The sequence below is a fragment of the Miniopterus schreibersii genome, assembly GCF_964146895.1.
Source record: "Miniopterus schreibersii genome assembly, chromosome: 12".
Taxonomy (NCBI): Eukaryota; Metazoa; Chordata; class Mammalia; order Chiroptera; family Miniopteridae; genus Miniopterus; species Miniopterus schreibersii.
In genome coordinates this window covers 67,958,071-67,977,533 of record NC_138112.1, presented here as the reverse complement: position 1 = coordinate 67,977,533, position 19,463 = coordinate 67,958,071, and the positions used below count along the sequence as shown (strand labels likewise).

General features: G+C 56.3%; 1 protein-coding gene across 1 annotated transcript in view; it reads left to right on the top strand.

Annotated features, from left to right (window-relative positions):
- Window positions 1–2,847: 2,847 nt before the first annotated feature.
- Window positions 2,848–19,463, top strand: part of LOC308565603 (uncharacterized protein) — a gene marked incomplete at its 5' end in the record, with an annotated part of 29,504 nt that continues 12,888 nt past the window's right edge. The window contains 7 exons of the mRNA XM_081154909.1: window positions 2,848–2,997; window positions 3,686–4,045; window positions 14,349–14,452; window positions 15,003–15,157; window positions 15,692–15,860; window positions 18,159–18,282; window positions 18,493–18,608. Of these exons, the coding sequence (XP_081011035.1) occupies window positions 2,848–2,997; window positions 3,686–4,045; window positions 14,349–14,452; window positions 15,003–15,157; window positions 15,692–15,860; window positions 18,159–18,282; window positions 18,493–18,608 (1,178 nt within the window). The remainder of the gene's footprint in view (window positions 2,998–3,685; window positions 4,046–14,348; window positions 14,453–15,002; window positions 15,158–15,691; window positions 15,861–18,158; window positions 18,283–18,492; window positions 18,609–19,463) is intronic.

Below are 19,463 nucleotides of genomic sequence, written 5' to 3'. Positions count from 1 at the left end.
AGTGGAGAAACTGAGGCTTCATCACCTGCCTAAGGCCACACAACTAGCAAGTGGTGGAGTCACGACTCAAATTCAGCCTGTGCGACCCCCTTCCCTGGGCTGCCTGTTCCCTCGAAGGGAATTTTAGCGTCAGCCCATGGGGGGGGGGGCAGGGTTGAGGGCAGAGGACAATCCCCTGCTCATGTGCAGCCTGACGCCACCCACACAAGCCACGTATCCTGTTGGAGCCACCCAAGGACAGGGGCTGAACCCGGGGTCCCTGACCCTGGGCCTGGACCTTCACAGAGGTCCCGTCCAGCTGAGTGGGCCCTTTCTGAACCCTCCGGGCGTCCCTGTGCCTGCCTGCCCTCTCCCCCTTCGCCCCATGAGTTCAAGGCAGAGGCTGCTCTATGTGTATGTGTGTGTGGGGGGGGCTGGGACCCCGGGTTCAGCCCCTGTCCTTGAGCAGGGGATTGTCCTCTGCCCTCAACCCTGCCCCACCCCTGCTCCCCTGTGGGCTGCTGCTAAGGTTCCCTAACTGGGCGCTTAGGGCTTCGGCGTGGCTGCCGGGGAGGAACGGCTCCTGGCCCTGAGAGTTTGCTGACTGCCTCGCGTCCCCACCTGGGACCACAGCCTGAGCAGCAGGACAGGCCCCCCCCACAGGGCAGCCTCTGCCTTGAACCGATCCTTAGCTTCAAGGAAACTGGAAGGGTTTAGACAAAAGGTGACATGAAGAAAGAAAAGAGAGGGACGGAAGGGGAGGAGCGCGGCAGGAGGAAGAGTGGATTGGCATGTCCCAAGTTAAAAATGCACTGAGCACGTGAGATTTCCCAAATGCATCATTTCTTCAAAAGGTTAATTCCAACATATTGAGTTTAGGATCACAGCCTGAAGTGATGGGTCCTCTAATATAACGGAGATGCCACAGGCAGGGATGGCCTGGGGAGGGAAGGATGTGCTGGGGGCAGGGGGGTTGGGGTTGGGGGGTCACTTTCGGGACACTTTCTCTCCACCCCTCCCCCACTTTAGCCAGACCACTTCCTCTAGTATGTGCTTTATATATTGATCTTATGAGCCCAATGTATTGTTTGAATAAAATATTTCCATTGGGTGTTTTTTTTAAGCTACTTAACTAATGAGAAAAGAACCCAGAGGAGGTGATTTGCCCAAAGTCATGCAGCAAGTGCATGGACGCAGTCCCCGGGGGCCTCAGTTCCGAAATCATGAGTCCAAGCACCTCCATGGAGCGGGCGAGGGGCACTGCCCCCAGCTGGGCAGCTGGCACGTCTACTCTCCCCCTCACCTCCAGCCGCCTCAGCGGGAAGGCAGTCACCAGGCTCTTTTAAAGCACATTCCACTGGGGCAGGAACAGAGGATAACCCAGGCCCAATTAGGAACCAGAAAATCTCACAGAGGGTGAATGCCCAGGGCAGGGGGGCTCGGGCAAGGGCCCAGCTTCCCACCAGCCTCACAGTCGAAAATCTTCCTAAAACAACCCTTTGGCTGCCTCGAAGCATAATTAATCTTCCTTTGATGACTCCGGATCTCACCCTGACTGGGGCCACTCTGAGGACATCAATCACTGCTGGACCCTGGTGGGGAGCCCAGAGGAGGGGCTGGGCCTGGGTTACCAGCTGACCCTACCCTGGGGTGGGGGTGGGGGAGAAGGGGAAGAGGCTTTGCAGGGGAGGAGCCCAGGGGGAGCCTGGGGAGCTGGAGGCTGCCTGGGTGGAGAACAGGGCCAAGGGGGAGAATGGGAAGCCCCTCCCTACCCAGGAAGGGGGTCCCTAGGTGGGCCACCCCCTCACCCCCAGAGCAGGTGGGATGGAGCAGCCCCTAGGGATCTGTGGAGGTAGAAGCAGAGAAGTGAGCTAGGGGCGGGCAGGGCTGTTGGAGGCCGGGCTGGGTGACTCTGCTAAGGGAGGCAGTACAGGGCCCCTGGGCTGTGTAAAAACGTTGACTTCACCAGGCAGATGTGAGCTTAGGGCCGCACAACACCTCCCCTGCCACCTCCTGGCTGGAGGACAGTGGGCAAGTTACTTAACCTCTCTGTGCCTCATTTCTTAATTTTTAATGCTAGAATAGTAACAGGGCTGCTGTGAGGGTCAGATGAGCTCGTGTTGGTTGCTGGAAAATGGGGACTCAGACCACAGTCTCTGGTGCAGACGGGGCTGGAGGAACATGGCTCTGAGAGAGGCTGGATGTTTTGTTCTGTTTAACTTGTTTGTATTTCCCACATTTTATGCATGAAACACATTATTACATAATTAAGATAATATTCAAAGGGAAAAAATAAAACAATAGAGATTTAGATTTGTCCCCAAAGGGAAGCAGTGGGTCAGAAAAGGAGCCTGTCCATTGAGATTGGGCTGGCAGGGGGGGCGGGGTCTGAGTGTTGGGTCTGAGGCTAGATAGGGGAACCCTGGCTGCCCCTGGAGCCCAGGGGAAGACAGCCTTGAGCCCTTGGGGACAAGTGCAGGTGACAATTTCTTCCTGGGCATGCCCCACCATTTCCTGGGAGGCACGTCTCCAGGCACCATGTCAAGAGGTCCAGGCAGGGAGGCCCATACATCCGCTCGTGGACAGTAGCGCCTCCCTGACTGTACTCAGCTCTGAGTCCTTAGATCATCAACTCAGGGATGACCCTGGGCCCTCCAGACTCAGTGAGACCCCTGCTCAGACCCCTCCTTCCTTAGGTGAGCCCGCCCAGCCCAGCCAGCATCCTGCTAGGCTCAGCCACACTGCAGCCAGGCCTTTGCTGAGGCAGCACTTTGAGGAAAGTTGGGCTTGACGGGTCCACAACACTCTCCCTGCCGGGTGGCCGTTAATCCTCAAAAGAAAGTCAAACATTAGCCCTGGAAACAGCTTATGCCTTATATAAGTCCCCCTGGGGCAAGACAAACACAGCTTGTTGGAGCTGAGCTGCCCAACTATAGCAGCCGCTGGACACTGGGACAGACAAGGGCTTCGGCCACATCGACCACCAGCCCTACCGAGGGAGCCAGGCGCAGCCACCAGGTGAGGAGGGATGGAGGCTCCCCCTGGTCCCTGCCAGGAATCCCTGGGGAACTCCCAAGGCCAGACCCTGCTTCCTGACTGCGACCGGCCAAGTCCCTTATGCCCTCTGGGACCTGCCTGAGCCCTTTCTGCTACCTCAGTGTAGTGGCCTAACCCCAGGGGACAGTCAAAAACCAGGAGGCTCTGGGCTTGGGGATGCCTTTCCCAGCAGGCAAGCTGAGGCAACCCTGTATGTCTGCTCGGAGCAACCAGGGGCCTCCCCCATCCCACCACCCACCATCCATCCCACCACCCACCCTTTGGTCCCAGCTGCGTGACCTGCACTGCCCCGTGCAGACAGCATGTGTGACCAGCCTGGCTGAGCACACACACACTCGTGCCCCAAATCCACACGCATCCACACGCAACCACACGCCTGAGCTCACACAGCCGTACCCTTAACATCCAGCCTAAATAGACACATCCTGTACCCCTGTGGACACGCACTGTGACCCCCATCTATGCACGCGGTTGGCACACCCTTGTGCTCCACTCCCATGCCTGTGGATGCACCCAGCTGAGCCCCACCTCCTTACACGCTAATGCTCACACTCCTGGGCACACCCTCCCACCTGCGCTCCCGCACCCATCCCCACGCCCGCACATCGCACTCACCTGCACGTGCCTCTCCCCCGTGCCCCGCCCGCAGCTCTGGCGCATCTCGCTGGGCGCCATGACCTTCTCCAAGCTCGTGGACAGCGTGAACAGCACGGGTCCCTTCCAGTTCTTCATCATGGTCCTGCTAGGCCTCCCGATTCTCGGCATGGCCAACCACAACCTGCTCCAGATCTTCACAGCCTCCACCCCCTCCCACCACTGCCGCCCACCCCCCAACGCCTCAGCGGGGCTCTGGCTGCTCCCCGTGGGCCCGAACGGGAAGCCTGAGCCTTGCCTGCGCTTCGTATACCCACCCAACGCCAGCCTGCTCAACGACACCCAGGGGGCCACCGAACCGTGCCTGGATGGCTGGGCTTACAACATCAGCACCAGGGACTCCATTGTGACTGAGGTACGCCAGAGGCCACCCCCTGCTACCACGCAGAGCGGGGCCCTCACACCCTCAGCACTCAGGGACAGGAGAGCAGGCCGGGCCAGGGTGCTGCACGGGCGGAGAGGAAGGACCTGGGTGCGGACGCACACCAACCGAGAGGTTGGGCTTCTCCACAGCCAGTGCAAGCAGCCCAGCCCGTGACAGGCACAGCACTAAGCCCAGGGGTGCAAACTGCACCATTCTGGTTCCACAGGATCCACAGTCAAGTGGGGTCACGGCCACTACTGAAAGTACCCCACAGGAAAATGACCTTAGACTGTGGCCTAGCCCTGGGCTGGATGTGGGGGCGGGAGGCTTGGCAGAAGGAAGAAGGGAGGGAAAGGAGAATTCTGTCTTGTTTGTGCAAAGGCCCCGAGGCGGGAGGTGAGTGGAGGAGACTAGACGGAGTGGAGGGTAGGAACATGTCCAAGCAGACCCAGAGAAAGTGTCCTCCACTCCCAGGCGCCCCTGGGCTCAGCCCCTTCATTCCTGCCTTCCTTAGTCACTGATCCTTCACCTGCTGTCTCAGGGAGTTAGAGTTAAATCAGCCTCTGAACGAGCTGGCAGGCCAGGCGGGAGACTGCGGTGGGAACTGGCATTTATTGTGCATCTACAAACCATCCGGCGCATTTTGGTGCTTTGCAGACATTGTCTCTCAGTTTGATTCCCACAGTGATATTTCGTTGAAGGTGATTTTATCTCCTTTTACAGATCAAAAAAACTAAGACTCAGAGAAGGTGGTATGAAGTTCCAGTACCACACAGCCGGTCAGTTTCAGGAAACAGAATTTAAAGCTAAAGCCCATTAGAGGCACAGGGGACTAGGGCTTCTGGAAGCTCAAAGAGGGAGGAGCCATAGAATGCTGGGGAGGCTTCCTGGAAGAGGTGGCATCTGAGCAGTGAACAGAGGTCAGTGTTTCATTCTCCTTAAGGGACCATGAGCTCCTCAAGGGCAGGATCTGTTTTTGTTTCATTAGAAGAGCTGTGTTTCAAAGTCTTTACTCAGTGCCAGTCCTGTGCTGGGCACATGCTGTGCGTGGGCTCCTGGAATCTCAGGAGGTGGCATCTCCTGAGGGAAGTATTATTAGTGTCTCCAGTTCACAAATGAGGAAACTCGAGCTCAGTCTGGTTCCGTGACTTTCCCAGGATTACACATGGTTAGGACCTGGCTGAGGTAGGATCTGAACCCAAGACTCCCTATGTTCAGTCTATTATTGCTTTTCATTTGTTTAATGAATATTTGTTTATATATAAAGCATTTATTGTGTGTCAGGCACTGTTCTAACTGTTGTATAAATATGAACACTTCCAACCGTCCTGACTGCACTATCGGGTAGTTAGTATCATAGGCCTATTTTTCAGATGGGGGAACTGAAGCACAGAAAGGTTGAGGAGCTTGTGCATGGTCACACCTCCTGGCCCCAGAGCCTGTGCTCCTAACCGTAACATTCGCTGACTCTCATGTCCCCCAGATTGCATTTCCTCCCTGTCAAAACATAGTGCCTGACATGCACCCAGTGTCCAACAAACACGTACTGAGTGCTGCGTGCGCGGTGCTGAGGCCGCAGAATGAAAGAACACCTGACCCCTTCCCGCCGTGCAGGGGCTCACCTCCCCCGAGTCAGGCCCAGCCCTCCGGGATTCCGCCAGTGGAGCGGCCCTGCAGGCTCCCGAAGCGGGTTGTCAGCGCCTTGCTGTACCCCCGCAGCTAGAGCAGCGCCCCGCACAGGGGAGGGCTCTGTGAAATAAATATTTGTGGAGTGACGGGACATGAGCTTTATAAACTCAGAGTGCTCTGGGAGCCCAGAGGAGAGGCATCTAACCAGCCTGGAGGGGGACCCAGGAGGGCCCGCTGGAGTCAGCAACACAGGCGCCGAGTGTGAGGAGTCAGGATGAGAGTGGGCCGCAGCCTGAGGGGCGGGAGGAACAGTGTGCGTGGAGTCAAACGCACAGTCACAGAAGCGTGGAGAAAACACAGCAGCCAGGACTGCAGGAGACCGAGGAAGGCTGGAGGAGTGGGCGTGGAGGCCTCCAGACGGGGCTGGAGGGGACAGGGGGAGGGCCTGGCTTGGATGCTAAGGAGAAGCTGTGGCCTCTCCCCAGGCGACAGGGCGTTGAGCAGTAGCACGGGGCTCTCAGATCACCTCCAAGGGATGGTCACTCTGACTGCAGGGTGGAGAGTTTCCGTCTGGCGGCAGGGAGACCAGTCAGCAGGTTGCCACAGGCCTCCAGGACGGAGACAGCACAGGGACAACGCCGTTGGAATAGATACCGGACAGGTTAGGGAGTCCCAGACATCTATGGGACTTTGGAACTGAGTGGATTTCGGGGAGATGGGAAGAAACCCAGGCAGTCAGGTCCCAGAGCAGCCCACACCCCTTGCTCCATAAGAGGGCGTAAGTCAGACCCTCGGCCCCAGAGACTGGCTGGGCGCCTGCAGCCCCACGGAGGCCGTTGCTCTTGGATCTGCCTCTCCCACTAGTGGGGACTCCTGCAGGGCGGAGAAGGTGCCTCTCCCACGCATCTGTGTCATCACTGGGCTAGATGCACAGTAAGTGCTCAGCTAACACCGAATGAAGGCCATGCCCTCTCAGAGCTGAGCAGGAGACGCTGGGAAGTGGCTTCCCCTCCAAGACTCCGGAGAGCCTGGCCCAGAGCAGAGGTTTCCCATCAGGGCTCCGTTCACATCCACCCAGCGGAGCTCACGCGGTTGGGGCTGAGTGAATCCGCATCCCAGGAAACACAGCGTCCCGCAGGTCTAGGGCCCTGCACCACACCCAGGCCGGTCTGGCTCAGGTCTGGCTCCTTGAGGACTCTCAGCTGTGACAGCCCAGAGGAGGGGCCCCTGCCCAGCCAGGGAAGTGGCAGTGGCAGGACCCAACCAGATGCTGATACCTGCGCAGGAGGGATGAACCCCTCCGATTTTACCGTGTGTGGTTCAGTTCGTGGCACATCCGTGCTCCGTGTGCGAGGGCTGGGATGGATGGGGTCGGTCCCCCACGTGGCAGAGGCGAGCAGTGGCTGGGCCTCACCTGGGGGCGGGTCTCCAGGCAGGAGGCAGGCGCAGAGTGGCGTTGAGGAAGACAGCATCGGGCACCACGCATCCTGTGACCCTGGTCAGCGGAGGTGGGGGGCTGTCCCCACGTGGACCGTGTGGAGTTGGGAGCCAGGTCAAGCGGCAGAGTTCACGTCCTGACTCTGCCATTTTCTAGGGACGTCACAACCCCAGAAGTCTCAATTATCTCGTCCATGAAATGGAGTAGAGAGCAGGTGCGCATGCGAAAGGAGATCCTGGGAGGACAGCGGTGACGCAGGGCCCGGCACCCCCAGAGCATTCGCGGATGTTCACGTTCGTCACCGCTGATGTTACTATTACTGTTGTTGTTCATAGAGATGGCCTGGACCTGGGGGGGGGGTTCTCCACACCACAGAGTAGGGGACCCCCAGTAAAGGAGAATTCAACTGTCACAGCTCTCCCCAGGCCCAGAACTTTGCCTCACTCTGAGGCCCCCTCTAGCCCTCCTCCCCTGGAAACAGCACAGGTCCCCGCTCCAACCCCATAGCCGGGGACCTGGTAAATCACCCCCCCTCCACTCCTGCCCCTCATCTGTTGAATGGGACAGTAAGGGCGAGGGGAGGGGCGAGGCTGAGGGCTGTGCTGGAGGTTGGAGTGGCCACAGGGTCCCAGATCCCACCCCCTCTGGTCCCCTGAGCTTTCCAGGCAGAGGCGACCAGCATTCGTTTCTCTGGGTAGAGCAGAGATGAGGTTGGAATTTTTCAGGAGTGTTACTAAGACGTTAAGAGGAAACAAAGGGCTTTCTTTTAAGTCTGGGGATGTGGGGAACATGGATTGTGAATGAAGGCCAGGCCCTCTCAGAGCCCAGCAGGAGACACGTGGCCACTGCTGACTGTTCAAGGGCGGCTTACCCTCCAGGGCCCGGAGAGCCTGGCCAAGGGCAGAGGTTACAGCTCTCATACCCTACAGTGCATCAGCTTATGTCCTTGCCAGCCACCTTCCCAGTCTTAGCTGGGTCCCCATGGGCTCAGATTCCCTGGAGAGCAGCCATGGCCACAGCTCCCAACCACTGAACCTTCGCCCTGTGGGTCTGGGCATCCTGAACCCAACCTTGTGGCCTTTGGAGGCCTGGGTCTGACCTTGCACGAGCCAGCCCATTCTTCTAAATTCCCTGCTATTCCCTTCTGGGCCTTGAGCCTTCCTGTTCTATCTCCAAGGACACAAGAATCCTGTCCCCCCACATAGGTCCCCGGAGGCCCCAAGTCAGCTGCTGGAGGAGCAGAGAGCCTGCCCAGTGGATGCTCGTGGAAGCAGGTCTCCACCCTGGGAGGTTCCCCTGCTGAGTAACTGGCCTTTCTCCATCCCCACATCCCCAGGCTGCCCAACTCCCAGACCACCCGTCCATCTCTGCGTCCAGCTCTACCCCAGCTGCACTTCGCCCCTTGCTCACCTCAACCCTGCTCTGGGCACTCCTCCCATCATCTCCAATCTGACTCCTGGGTAAGCACTGAGGCCCCATCTCAGCCATGTTTCTGGCCCGGCCTGATCCCAGTGATAGCCATCATTTAGCCCTAAGCATGTACGCAGGAGGGGCTGCCCTCTGGGCCCTCCAAGGTCAGGCACTTACTCAATGAGCACCTACTGTGTGCAGGACCCTGGGCTGGTGCTCTGCACGTCTCTCATGAGCTGCAAATCAGGCACTGAGGACATTGTCCCATTTTACACTGGGCTCAGATCCAGGAGTCAAACTTTTATAGGACGAGGGACAGGGCCCTGACTCCCGAAGCCATACCCTTTCTCCTTGTGAGCACAGGCCTTACAATGCATGTGACAATAATAATAAAATAGCTCTTGTGTAGTGAGCACCAATTGTTTGCCAGGTATAGAGCTGGGCGTGTTTTATTCTTTATGTTATTTATAATCCTGAGAAGCAGGTACTAGCATTACCCCCAGAGTGCAGACAAGGAGACTGAGAACAGAGAGGATGAGTAGCTGGCCCAGGCACACACAGCTCCTAAGGGGCAGAGCTGGGGATCCATGCCCTTTTGACTGTCCCCAAGCACCTGGCTTATCCTCTCTGGCCCTTGGGCCCCAGCACAGGCTCCATCGGGGATCTGAGAGTTGGCGAGGGCTACTGCAATTCTCCCCAAGGTCTTACCTGGTTCTAAAAGTCCCCAAAACTAGAGAAGGTGGTTTCCCTTGTCCTTGATCTGGGCGGTATGAACCGTGTGTGGGGTCCCCTAGCAGAGTCAACACCCCCTCCGCACAGCCGGGCCCCATCCTGCTTGATCTTGGCCTTGATCACGAATGGCTCACCCTGACCTTTGATGGTCCACCTTCTGCTTTCCCTCTGAGGGGCCTCCTGGCCTCTGTTCTTGCTGCTGCTTCAGCTCCTAAGCCCATCCTTCATCTTCTGGACCTGATATGAGACCAGCCCACCTGGGTTTGGCCCTGGCTGCCTCCTCAACCACGATTCTGGCCCATCCTGGGCTATATATCTGACAGTGCTCACAGCAACAGCTCTCATGTACTGAGCCTTCCCTCCCGCAGCCCAGAGCTCAGAGCTAAGCACAGTGAGGCCTTGGGAAGCCGTGGTCAAGAGCATTAGTTGGGGTCCAGCAGACCTGAGTTTGAGTCTCTGCCTTAAAATGAACTGAGCTATGCTTAGGCAAATTATCTGCTCTCTGCACCTCAGTTTCTTTGTCTGTAAAATGGAGGTAATAATACCGACTCCATTAGGTTATTACAGCATCATTGGCAAAGCTTGCTCCCGAGCATCATAGACCCTACCAGCCTCCCCTACCACCCTCCTGGGGCATCAGCTCTCTCAGGAGGATGTGGCACTGGGCTTCCTCTCCTCCCCTTCCAGAGCCAGCTTCCTATAGACTCAGTAAACACTCCAAGAAAGGAAAGAGAAGGCCAAGAACATTGGACTAGGATATTGGGAGCTAGAACTCTATGTAGAGGGGCAGAGGTCAGCCCAGGCCATGCCAAGGGCTAGATGGAAGCTCCGGGAAGCTCCCTCCAACCAGCAAGTTATTTTTTCCTCTCTGGGCCTCATTAGTAAAATATGAATAGAAACCCCAGCCCTGTTCACTCATTAATTATTCACTGAACAAACATTAACATTGACCGTGTACCAACTATTCTGTTGGCCGTTAGGGAGAAAGAGTCAAGGCGACGTCTCTGCCCACAGTGAGGTTACAGAGTACCAGAGGGGAAGTAAATCAGCAGCTAAAATGTTGTGTAATGTGTGTCCCCTTGGAGGGAAGAGAGGATGCTGACTGTGGATGGAGAAATGAGCGACAGGGAGCATCCGGACGTGTTTCTCGGCCACTTACCCATTTCACAAATATCTACTGACCACCTGCTTGTGCCAGGGACCCAGAAAAGGTGTCCCTGGTGCTCAGAGAAGATGCTCTTGACATGAGTTTAGAAGGACTGGCAACATTGCTGGAATAAGGAAACGACAGCAAGTGCAGCAGCAAAGGGAAACACAATAGCTCCACAAACCGGGTGGCTAGTGGGACAGAGCTACAGCGTCTCAGCGCCTGGGGGCCAGAGGTCAGAAATCCAGGCGCAGGCTTGTTCTCTCCCGAGGCTCTGGGGAGAGGCCCTTCCTTCCTCTCCCAGCTTCTGATGGTTGCTCACGATCCTCGGCATCCTTGGCTTATAGATGCATCGGTCCAGCCTCTGCCTCCCCTGGCACGTGGTGTTCTCCATGTGTCAGTCTCCTCTCTTCTCACAAGAACACCAGTCATATTAGACTGAGGGTCCATCCGACCCAGTGTGACCTCACTTAACTAATTACATCGGCGACAACCCTATTTTCAGATAAGGTCACATTCTGGGGCACTGGGGGTGAGGACCTCAGCCTGTCTCTCGAAGGGACACCGTCTCCCCCATCCCAGCTGCACATCCCACTCCACGCGCCGCGCGTTCGTGCTGATCTCAGGGCTGCGCCGGTCAGATGGTTATCCTCGGTCCTGATGAGCTTCACTAACTGTGACATCTCTAAAAGCAACTTAGAGTGCAATTAAGGCCAAGGGTCTTAATATTTAACCATGAAGTACTCCTCCTCCTGAGCTTCGAAGCCTCATTTTACCGTCCCCAGCAGACGATTTCCCAGAGAAGATTCCCCAGTCTGACTGTGAAGTGTTTTGTGTTCTCCTTGCTAACGTGGTGGTGGGTTTGATAGACGCAGCTGGACACTCCTCCCTGACACTCATTCTGCTGAAGTGAGGCAGCCCTCCACCGAGCATTTGGAGGGGGGCCCTGTGATCTCTCGTCTAGACATCAGCACCCCTCTGAGTCTCTAAGGCTCTCCATCCCCTGCTCTTTCTGTGGAACGTTCACTCATTCAAACCCACCAGTATTTACTGAGTGACTACTAGGTGCCGGGCACTGATCTAGGCAATAGAAGTAACACAGTAAACAAAAACAGGCTGAGCCTCGCCTCATCAAGATAACATTCTTGGGAGAGAAACAAAAAAAACTGGAAAATATGCGATATGTCTGATGTATACATGCTCTAGAGAAAATAAAGTCAGGTCTAGGGGAATGCACTGTGGAGGTTACAATTTCAAATATGGTCGAGGAAGTTCTCGCTGAGAACATCTGAGCGAAGATTTAAAGGTGGGGAAGGAGCAAACCGGGGGCTATCTGGTGGGGAGAACATTCCAGACCAAGAGACTACTACACACCAGGGACAGCAAGGAGGCCGACGCACCTGGAATGAAGAAGTGGGGAGACCACAGCGGAAAGAAGAGCAGAGAGGTAATGAGGGTAGAGATGAGAGCAGATTCTGCAGGGACTCACAGGCACTGTGACATGTTTTAAACGTGACTCAAAGTCCAACCAGGACTTTGTAACTTTATGGAAGAAACTGGCTTGCAGCAGGTATTCTAAAGCCTCCATCATCACCAGGGCCGTGGCCGAAACCAAGGTCCAGCAGAGCTGGTCTCTGACAGTGGAGCAGGGCAACAGCCTTAAGCTAATGCAAGCGTGCCCGACATTGACCTGCTCACAGTCCAAACAGGATGATTTCTTAAAGCACCAAATAACATGGAGCTTGGGGGGACCAAATCTCCTTTGGGAATTTCCACCCTGTGGGATGTATCAGGAGAGGCTATGTTGCCATAACAAAACAATAATTCGGTGGCATAAAAGCCATAGAAGGGTTTCTCTTCCTTGTGCAAGAATTCTAAGATGAGCATTTCGGGCTCATGGGTGACTCTGCTCCATGAGGTCATTCAAGGACCCAGCAGCTCTGCCATCTTCAACACATGGCTCCCAGAGTTGCTCTAGTTGTCACCATTCCCACCCACGGGAAGGGGAAAGCATGCCTTACCCGGCAGGCCACGAAGTACCAGAAGTCTCTCTAGACACCCACTGGTGTACTTTTCTCAGAGCCCCTCACTTCCTCCTTTACCTTCCTCCCTCTCCCATCCCACAGGCATCGCACACAGGCTCCCTTTCCAGCCAGGAAAGCCCAGGGGGTTCGCCAGCCATGCTGGGCCCCTCTGAGACAGCAGGAGGTCCTCAGTCTTATCCATGCGGCCCCATATTTCCTTCCCTCCAGCAGAGGAAAACGTGGTTCTTCCTCTACACTGTTTTACTTCCAAAACATTCTTATGGGGCATTTCTAATGAATCGAATTCTCCACTTCATTACCTAAGCAATGGACAAAGGGTGCATGTCGGGGATTAGCAAGAGATTAGGCCAGATGGGTGGGCAGGGGTCAGGGAATGAGGGCTTTATAGATCTGGGTTAACAGAGCTTTCTCGTTACCCAAAGGGACAAGAGGAAGCCAGTGAGTGCTGGAGGCAAGACAGGAACCTGATCTGACAGGCGTTTTAGAAAGTCGTTGAGATTATCAGGGGGACAGTGGGCAGGAGGGACTGGGTTAGAAGGCTGGGAGACCTGTCAGGAGACGGTTGTGGTGATCCTCTCTGGGTCTCGGTTTCCCCATCTGCAAATTTGGGGTGACAGTGCAACATCATAAGGTTGCTGTTGGGATTGAAGGAGTGGAGGCCTGGAAAGTGCCTGGTACGTAGTAAACCCTCAATAAATATCGACTATTGCTCTTAATCCAAGTGCAAGACACTGAGACCTGCACTGAGATAGTAGTCATGCAAATAGAAGGATACAGGTTCAAGAAATACTAAAAAGTTAGATACCAGAGTGATTATGAAGTGATTATGAAGTGGGTGAGGAAGGAATTAAAAGAGGGTCACCAGTCACTGAGATTGAGACCTTTAGGCAGGGGGGTGACAAGTCGCCTCTGAGATGCCCGAGAGACACCCTTCATCCGGGCAGAGATTTCAAGGCGGCAGCTGAGTCTCCTGGTCAAGGTCGGAAGAAAGTTTGCGCTGAAGATGTGGACTTGGAGTCTTCATCACACAATAGGAACTGAAGCCATAGGAGCCGATGGCATTTCCTGGGGAAAGTGGGGAAAGAGAGAGGAAGATCCTGGGGCTGGGGAAAGTCGCGGGGGGAGAGGAAGGGGCCACAGAGGAAGAGGAGGGAAAGCAGGCCGAGGGAGAGGTCGGCAGTGTCAAGGGCTACGAAGGCCATGTTCGGTCAGGACACAGCCAGTTCCATTGACTTGGTGGAAAAGACATGTCGGTGGCTTTGGGAGCACAGTTTACTGGGGTGGCAGAGGAGGAATTGAGGGAGAAACGGGAGCTGAGGGCAGGAAGGACAGCAAGTGTAGCGCCTGGTACGAGGGATTTGGCCTTAAACGGAAGGGAGCAATGGGGCAGACATGGAGGGGAAAGAAACTAAAAATGGAGAGGTCTGAGCACACACAAATGCTGACAACGGGGGTCAGGAGCGAGTGAGAGAGAGTGAGGGTATGGGACGGAGCGCCGTGGCCTCATGGAGGGCTGTCTCCATGGAGAAGAGAGGGTGAGGTCGAGGGTACAGCAAAGGAACTGACCTTGGACATGTGCGGGGACAAGCCGGAGCCATGGGGATGCAGGCAAGCTGAGGACAGGCCTGGATGTGACAGCCGAGCAGACTTTGTAAGTCGTACGACAGGCCACGCATGCTAGAGGGATACTGTCATTACAAATACAAAGGTTGGGGACCCAAAGAGCCACGGGCAGGCCTAAGGAGCCCCGGGGCTAAAAGGGAGTTTGGGGCCAGGCTCAGGGCAGTCAGGCGGGGGCGCTGGAGAGCGAGCAGGCAGCGGGGCACAGGCCGAGCGCGGCTGGGAGGGCAGATGGGCGCTGAGCCACACTGGTGCTTCCTCTCTCCCGTGCAGTGGGACCTTGTGTGCGACTCTAACAAGCTGAAGGAGATGGCCCAGTCTGTGTTCATGGCAGGCACGCTGATCGGCGGGATTGTGCTGGGGGGCCTGTCTGACAGGTGAGACACTGGGGCCTCCCAAGGGGGGGGCACAACCCATGGCGACTACCCTGCCCCTCTCTGCTCCACCCATGAACCCCCAAAGAGACAAAGAACTGAGGGCGGGGGGGGGTACTTGCTGTGCAGCCTTGGGCAAGCCCCAATCCTTCTCTGGGCCACAGCCTTCTGTCTGACCCAAAGCCCTGGAGACTTGAGTCTTCCAGCCTCCCCAGACCCAGTGGGGAAACCACCGGGTCTGTGGACCCAGCGCAGTGTCTGAGTGGCAGTGGAGGTGGGGTGGGTGGACTGCTTAGAGATGGGCTGAGCCTCTGACCCCTGCTCAGGCAGCTAAGCTGGATGTGGAGGAGATCACTCATTGACTAAAACCTTTAATTGCAAACCTGTTCAAAAAATTACAAGCAATTACAAGCAAGACTCTGTCTGGGGAAGAAGTTACAAGCCCTGCCCGGCACTCTGGGAGGGGGGACACCAGCCCTTTGCTCCGGGCCTGTGTCACTCGCCTTGGCTGGCTCCGGTGGCTAACCGGCCCCTCCTCTCCTTTGAGCTGCAGGTTTGGCCGAAAGCCCATCCTGTCCTGCAGCTACCTGCTGCTCGCCGCCAGCGGCTCAGGCGCAGCCTTCAGCCCCACCTTGGCCATCTACATGGTCTTGCGCTTCCTGTGTGGCTTCAGCATAGCAGGTGTCACCCTGAGCACCGTGATCCTGAGTGAGCCACAGGGGAAGGGGGCAGGGGAGCACCAGCCTGAAGCCAGGAGAGTAGGGTCTGGGCCTCGCTCAACCACGGGCCCCGGTGGCCTTGGTGAAGCAAGGCGTTGCCCCTCTGAGGACCTCGGAAGCCCCTTCTGAACATGACAGCAACACGTACAATAGCAGCAGCTGTGGATACTGAGCATGTACCCCAGGCCTGGCACTCTGCCAGGTACATGATCTCATTCAGCCCACACACAGAAATAGGTGATACTATTATCCCCATCCTACAGACAGGGAAACTGAGGCAAAACAAGGGACGTCACTTGCCACTGGAGAAACAGTGAAGAGCACGGGCTGGGGAATCAGACAGACCTCAGTTTGAGTCCTACCTTCTTGAGCCTCAGTCACAGCATCTGTAAAATGGGTGGATGAACCCTTAGAGTCAGAGTCAGATCAAGTAACCAGTGGTGGGTAGGAGCTGGCGCCCCTCCCCAGGGAGGTGCCCAGGGCCCAGAAGGACCCAAACCTGGTCCTCTGGCTCCTCCTGCAGATGTTGAATGGATGTCCACCCAGCTGCGGGCCATCATGACGGTTGGGCTCGGCTACTTCTACACCTTTGGCCAGTTCATTCTGCCCGGCCTGGCCTACATCATCCCCCAGTGGCGCTGGCTACAGTTAACCGTGTCCGTTCCCTTCTTCGCCTTCTTCCTGTTGTCCTGGTATGTGTCCCTCTCCCCTTGCCACCCCTCCTTAGGCCAACCAGAGCCAAACAGGGGAAGCCCAGGCCCGACCAGGCCAGCCAGCTCTGTCCCGGGACTTCCCTGTCCCAGACCCGGGAGGGGGCTCCTGGGAGGAGGAATTGCCTATAAGAGGGCGTGGTGCGGGAGGGAGCCGGTGTCTGTCACAGCGGGAGAAGGGGTAAGTTGAGGTGGACAGGACGAGGCCAGCTGCAGAGGACACGGGAACCCAGGAGGCCTCGTGTGGAGGGCTGGAGACAACCACTGCAGGGGCCTGTGGCGCCAAGAGGCCTGACCAGCTTCCGTTTGTGAAATAATAGCACAAGTGGGTGGGGACAAGGGACAGAGGGGAGGGAACTGTATTGGCAGGAGGATTCAGGGGACAAGTTTGAGAGGCATTTTGAAGGAAAAATCCACACAGTTGGAGGGCTTCTGGATCTGAGGTACCAAGGAGAGGAAAGCTCTAATCCTGAGAACCTGGGAGAATCAAGGGGCCTGGGTCAGAGACCCCAAGCAGGTCAAGAGCTCATTTTTTTGTTGTTGTTTTTTAAACACACTCCTTATTGATTTCAGAGAGAGGAAGGAAGAGAGAGAGAGAGATAGAAACATCAATGATGAGAGAGTCATTGATCAGCCGCCTCCTGCATGCCTCCCACCGGGGCTCGAGCCTGAAACCCGGGCATGTGCCCTGGCCCAGGAATGGAACTGCGATCTCCTGGATGCTAGATCTGTGCTGAACCGCTGAGCCACGCCTGGCCGGGCAAGAGCTCTTTAACAAGTCTAACCTGAGGACACAGTGAAGACAGGAAATGAATCTCCAGAAGGTAGTTGGAGCTAATGAACAGGAAATAATAAAACTCAGGAAAAGAAACAAAGTCTTGGATCGACCCTTTACTAAACCCTTACTATGTGCAAGACCCTGTTCTGGGCATCAACCTATATTGTCTCTGATCCTCACAGCATCTCTGTGTGAAGGTGGCATTTGTTCCCATTTCACAGATGAGGAAACTGAGGCTCAGAGAAGTGAAGCAATCCCCTGAGGTTTCACAAAAAGATACAGAACTGGGATGGAACCTCCATTTGAAAGTGAGAAATAGAAGCTTCTAGAGAGGATAGGCAATCTTGGGGTGAGAGAGACAGTCAGAGGGTTCAAAGTGGAGCCAGGAAATGCCCACAGCCTGGGACAGGAGCAGAAGGGGAGCAAAGAGTTGAAATGATGGCAGGACCACTAGGGTGCAGTTGAGAGCCTGGACCCCTTCGTTGCATGACTTGGAACAAGCCTCACTCCGAGCCTCAAGGTTCTTCTAAGCAAAATGAAGGTGATAACGCCTGTCACCCAGAGTTACACGGGCCTGGCGCAGGAAGGTTCACTAGCTGGAAGCCATTATTCTCAGTGAGGGGAGGCTGGAGTTCAGGCCCTGACTGGTGACTGGAAGGGAGTCGCTCATAACCTTGCTGAGAACAGGCTGAGAAAACTGTTGAGGCAGAACCAGAGACCAAAAGGCCAGAAGCAGGGAGCCACTACTATCAGCTGAACCCAGTGGTCCGAAGCCAGGTGACCAATGTCCACTCCCCCAACGGCCTTGCTGGAGCCAGGGGGCTACAGCTGGAGTTGATTTCAACTCAGACCAGATTTCTCCAAATGTCACTCCTTTCTCCCCACATCTAGTGACCCTCAGGGACTGCTCAGGGAGCACTGACCCCAAAGCACAGCCCAGAGGCGAGGGAGAGTGAGGATGGCTACCCACCTGCCCACCCCAGGACCCCATGCTATGCTCACCCCACCCCCAGCAGAGTCAGTCCTTTGCAGGGAGAATCCAAGGGACTGCACACCCATTCCCTAGACCGCAGCCCTAACCTTAGCCCCTTTCCAAGCTGCTCCTTCACCCAGGACCCGGAATGCAGCCCGCGGAAGGCTGGGGAGGTAGACATGCAGACCCTCCGGCTGGCCAGCCGCACACATGCCACCCCCTTCCCGGGCCCCGCCTGCCTGGTCTAGGGCCCAGGGCTCCTAGCTAAGGAAGACACCCAGTGATAACAAGCAGCCAAGGTGGGGGGCAGAAGAGAGGCTCTCCTGGAAGGGGAAGGCAACACTGGAATTTGTGCTGGTGGCAGGCAGCCCAGGCGCAAGGCTTGGCCAAGTCTTTAAATTCCATGAAATCCATTGTAAAGCAGCTGGGGCCTCTGGGCCTCCTACCCCTTGGCCTTGGCTGGATATCTTCTAGCCTCTCAAAGGTCTTCTGGCACGGGGTGGCCATGTGATTTGATCCTGGCCCACAGGTGGATACCAGAGTCCATACGCTGGATGGTCCTGTCTGGAAAGTCCTTGAAGGCCCTGAAGATCCTCCGGTGGGTGGCTGCCTTCAACGGCAAGAAGGAGGAGGGAGAAAAGCTCAGCCTGGAGGTAGGCCGAGAGGAAGTATAGTCTGGGCAGGAAACTGGGCTCAGCTCTTGGGCTGTGCCCTCCTCTCCTCTGTGTCCCCTGCCCACAAGCCGGCCCCCCATCTGGCACTCTAAGCAAGCTCCTCTTGAGGCACCAGGCCTGCAGCTTCCTGTCTTCCTCCTGCCTGCCAGCTGCTCCCTAATCGCACCCCTCCCCTTCCTCTGCCCCAAGGAGCTCAAACTCGACCTGCAGAAGGAGATCTCTTTGGCCAAGGCCAAGTACAGCATAGCTGACCTGTTCCGGACACCCATCCTGCGCCGTGTGACCTTCTGTCTTTCCCTGGCCTGGTAACCCACCACCCCTCCCCGTCTGCACCCTAGCACCTCCAGCAGGTTCACCTTTCAGGTGAGCAAAGCCTAGGGCACCTGCAAGAGGACTTAAGAGATCCCCTCCCCTGGGCTGCCCCAGCCCAGCCCCAACCCCAGAAATCTGCTGAGTCCCTGCCCTACGCCCAGGTCCAGCCATCAGCGTCTGCTTTCCTCTGGGGCCGCACCCCCACCCACAGGGCGAATGCTCCAAACCCCTTGGGCAGTTCACATCCCTGCAGGCAGTTTCCCGGGGCCATGCCTCCCTGTCACCGCCCCCCACAGAGGGGTCTCAGAGACCGCACAGAGCAAGGCCAGCCCTCAGGGCTTCAGACTTGAGGACAGAGACTGGATTTCTCCTGAGTCTTCTCTTCTGTCGGACATTCCACGGCTCCTTCAAAGCCCTTCCCATGCCCTGGTTCGGAGCCCCTTCTCCATCCCGGCCATTGTTAAACAAGATTCAGTTTGTCCATGAACTCTTCAAAAGTGACCCCACACTTCTGGGAAGGGGAGGGGAGGGGAGGCACGGGATCTGTGTGCACAACTCAGCTCTCACCTCCCCCGTTCTGGATGTTAAACTATTTCCCAACCAAGAGAGACCATTCACTGCCTCCTTTGGCCTCCGAGAGTCCTCCAGCCCTGATAGTCTCTGGAGTCAATTATGTAGCATCTTTGCCACCACATCCTAGACCGTGCAGGTGTTAGACATAACCAACCGAACCCAGCACTTTCTCACTGAGCTCAGGCACAATCTCTCAAAACAGCACCCGAGCAGCCCCTACCCATCAGCTGCAGCTGGGACATAAATGAAACTATTCATCACCATGGTGATCCAAT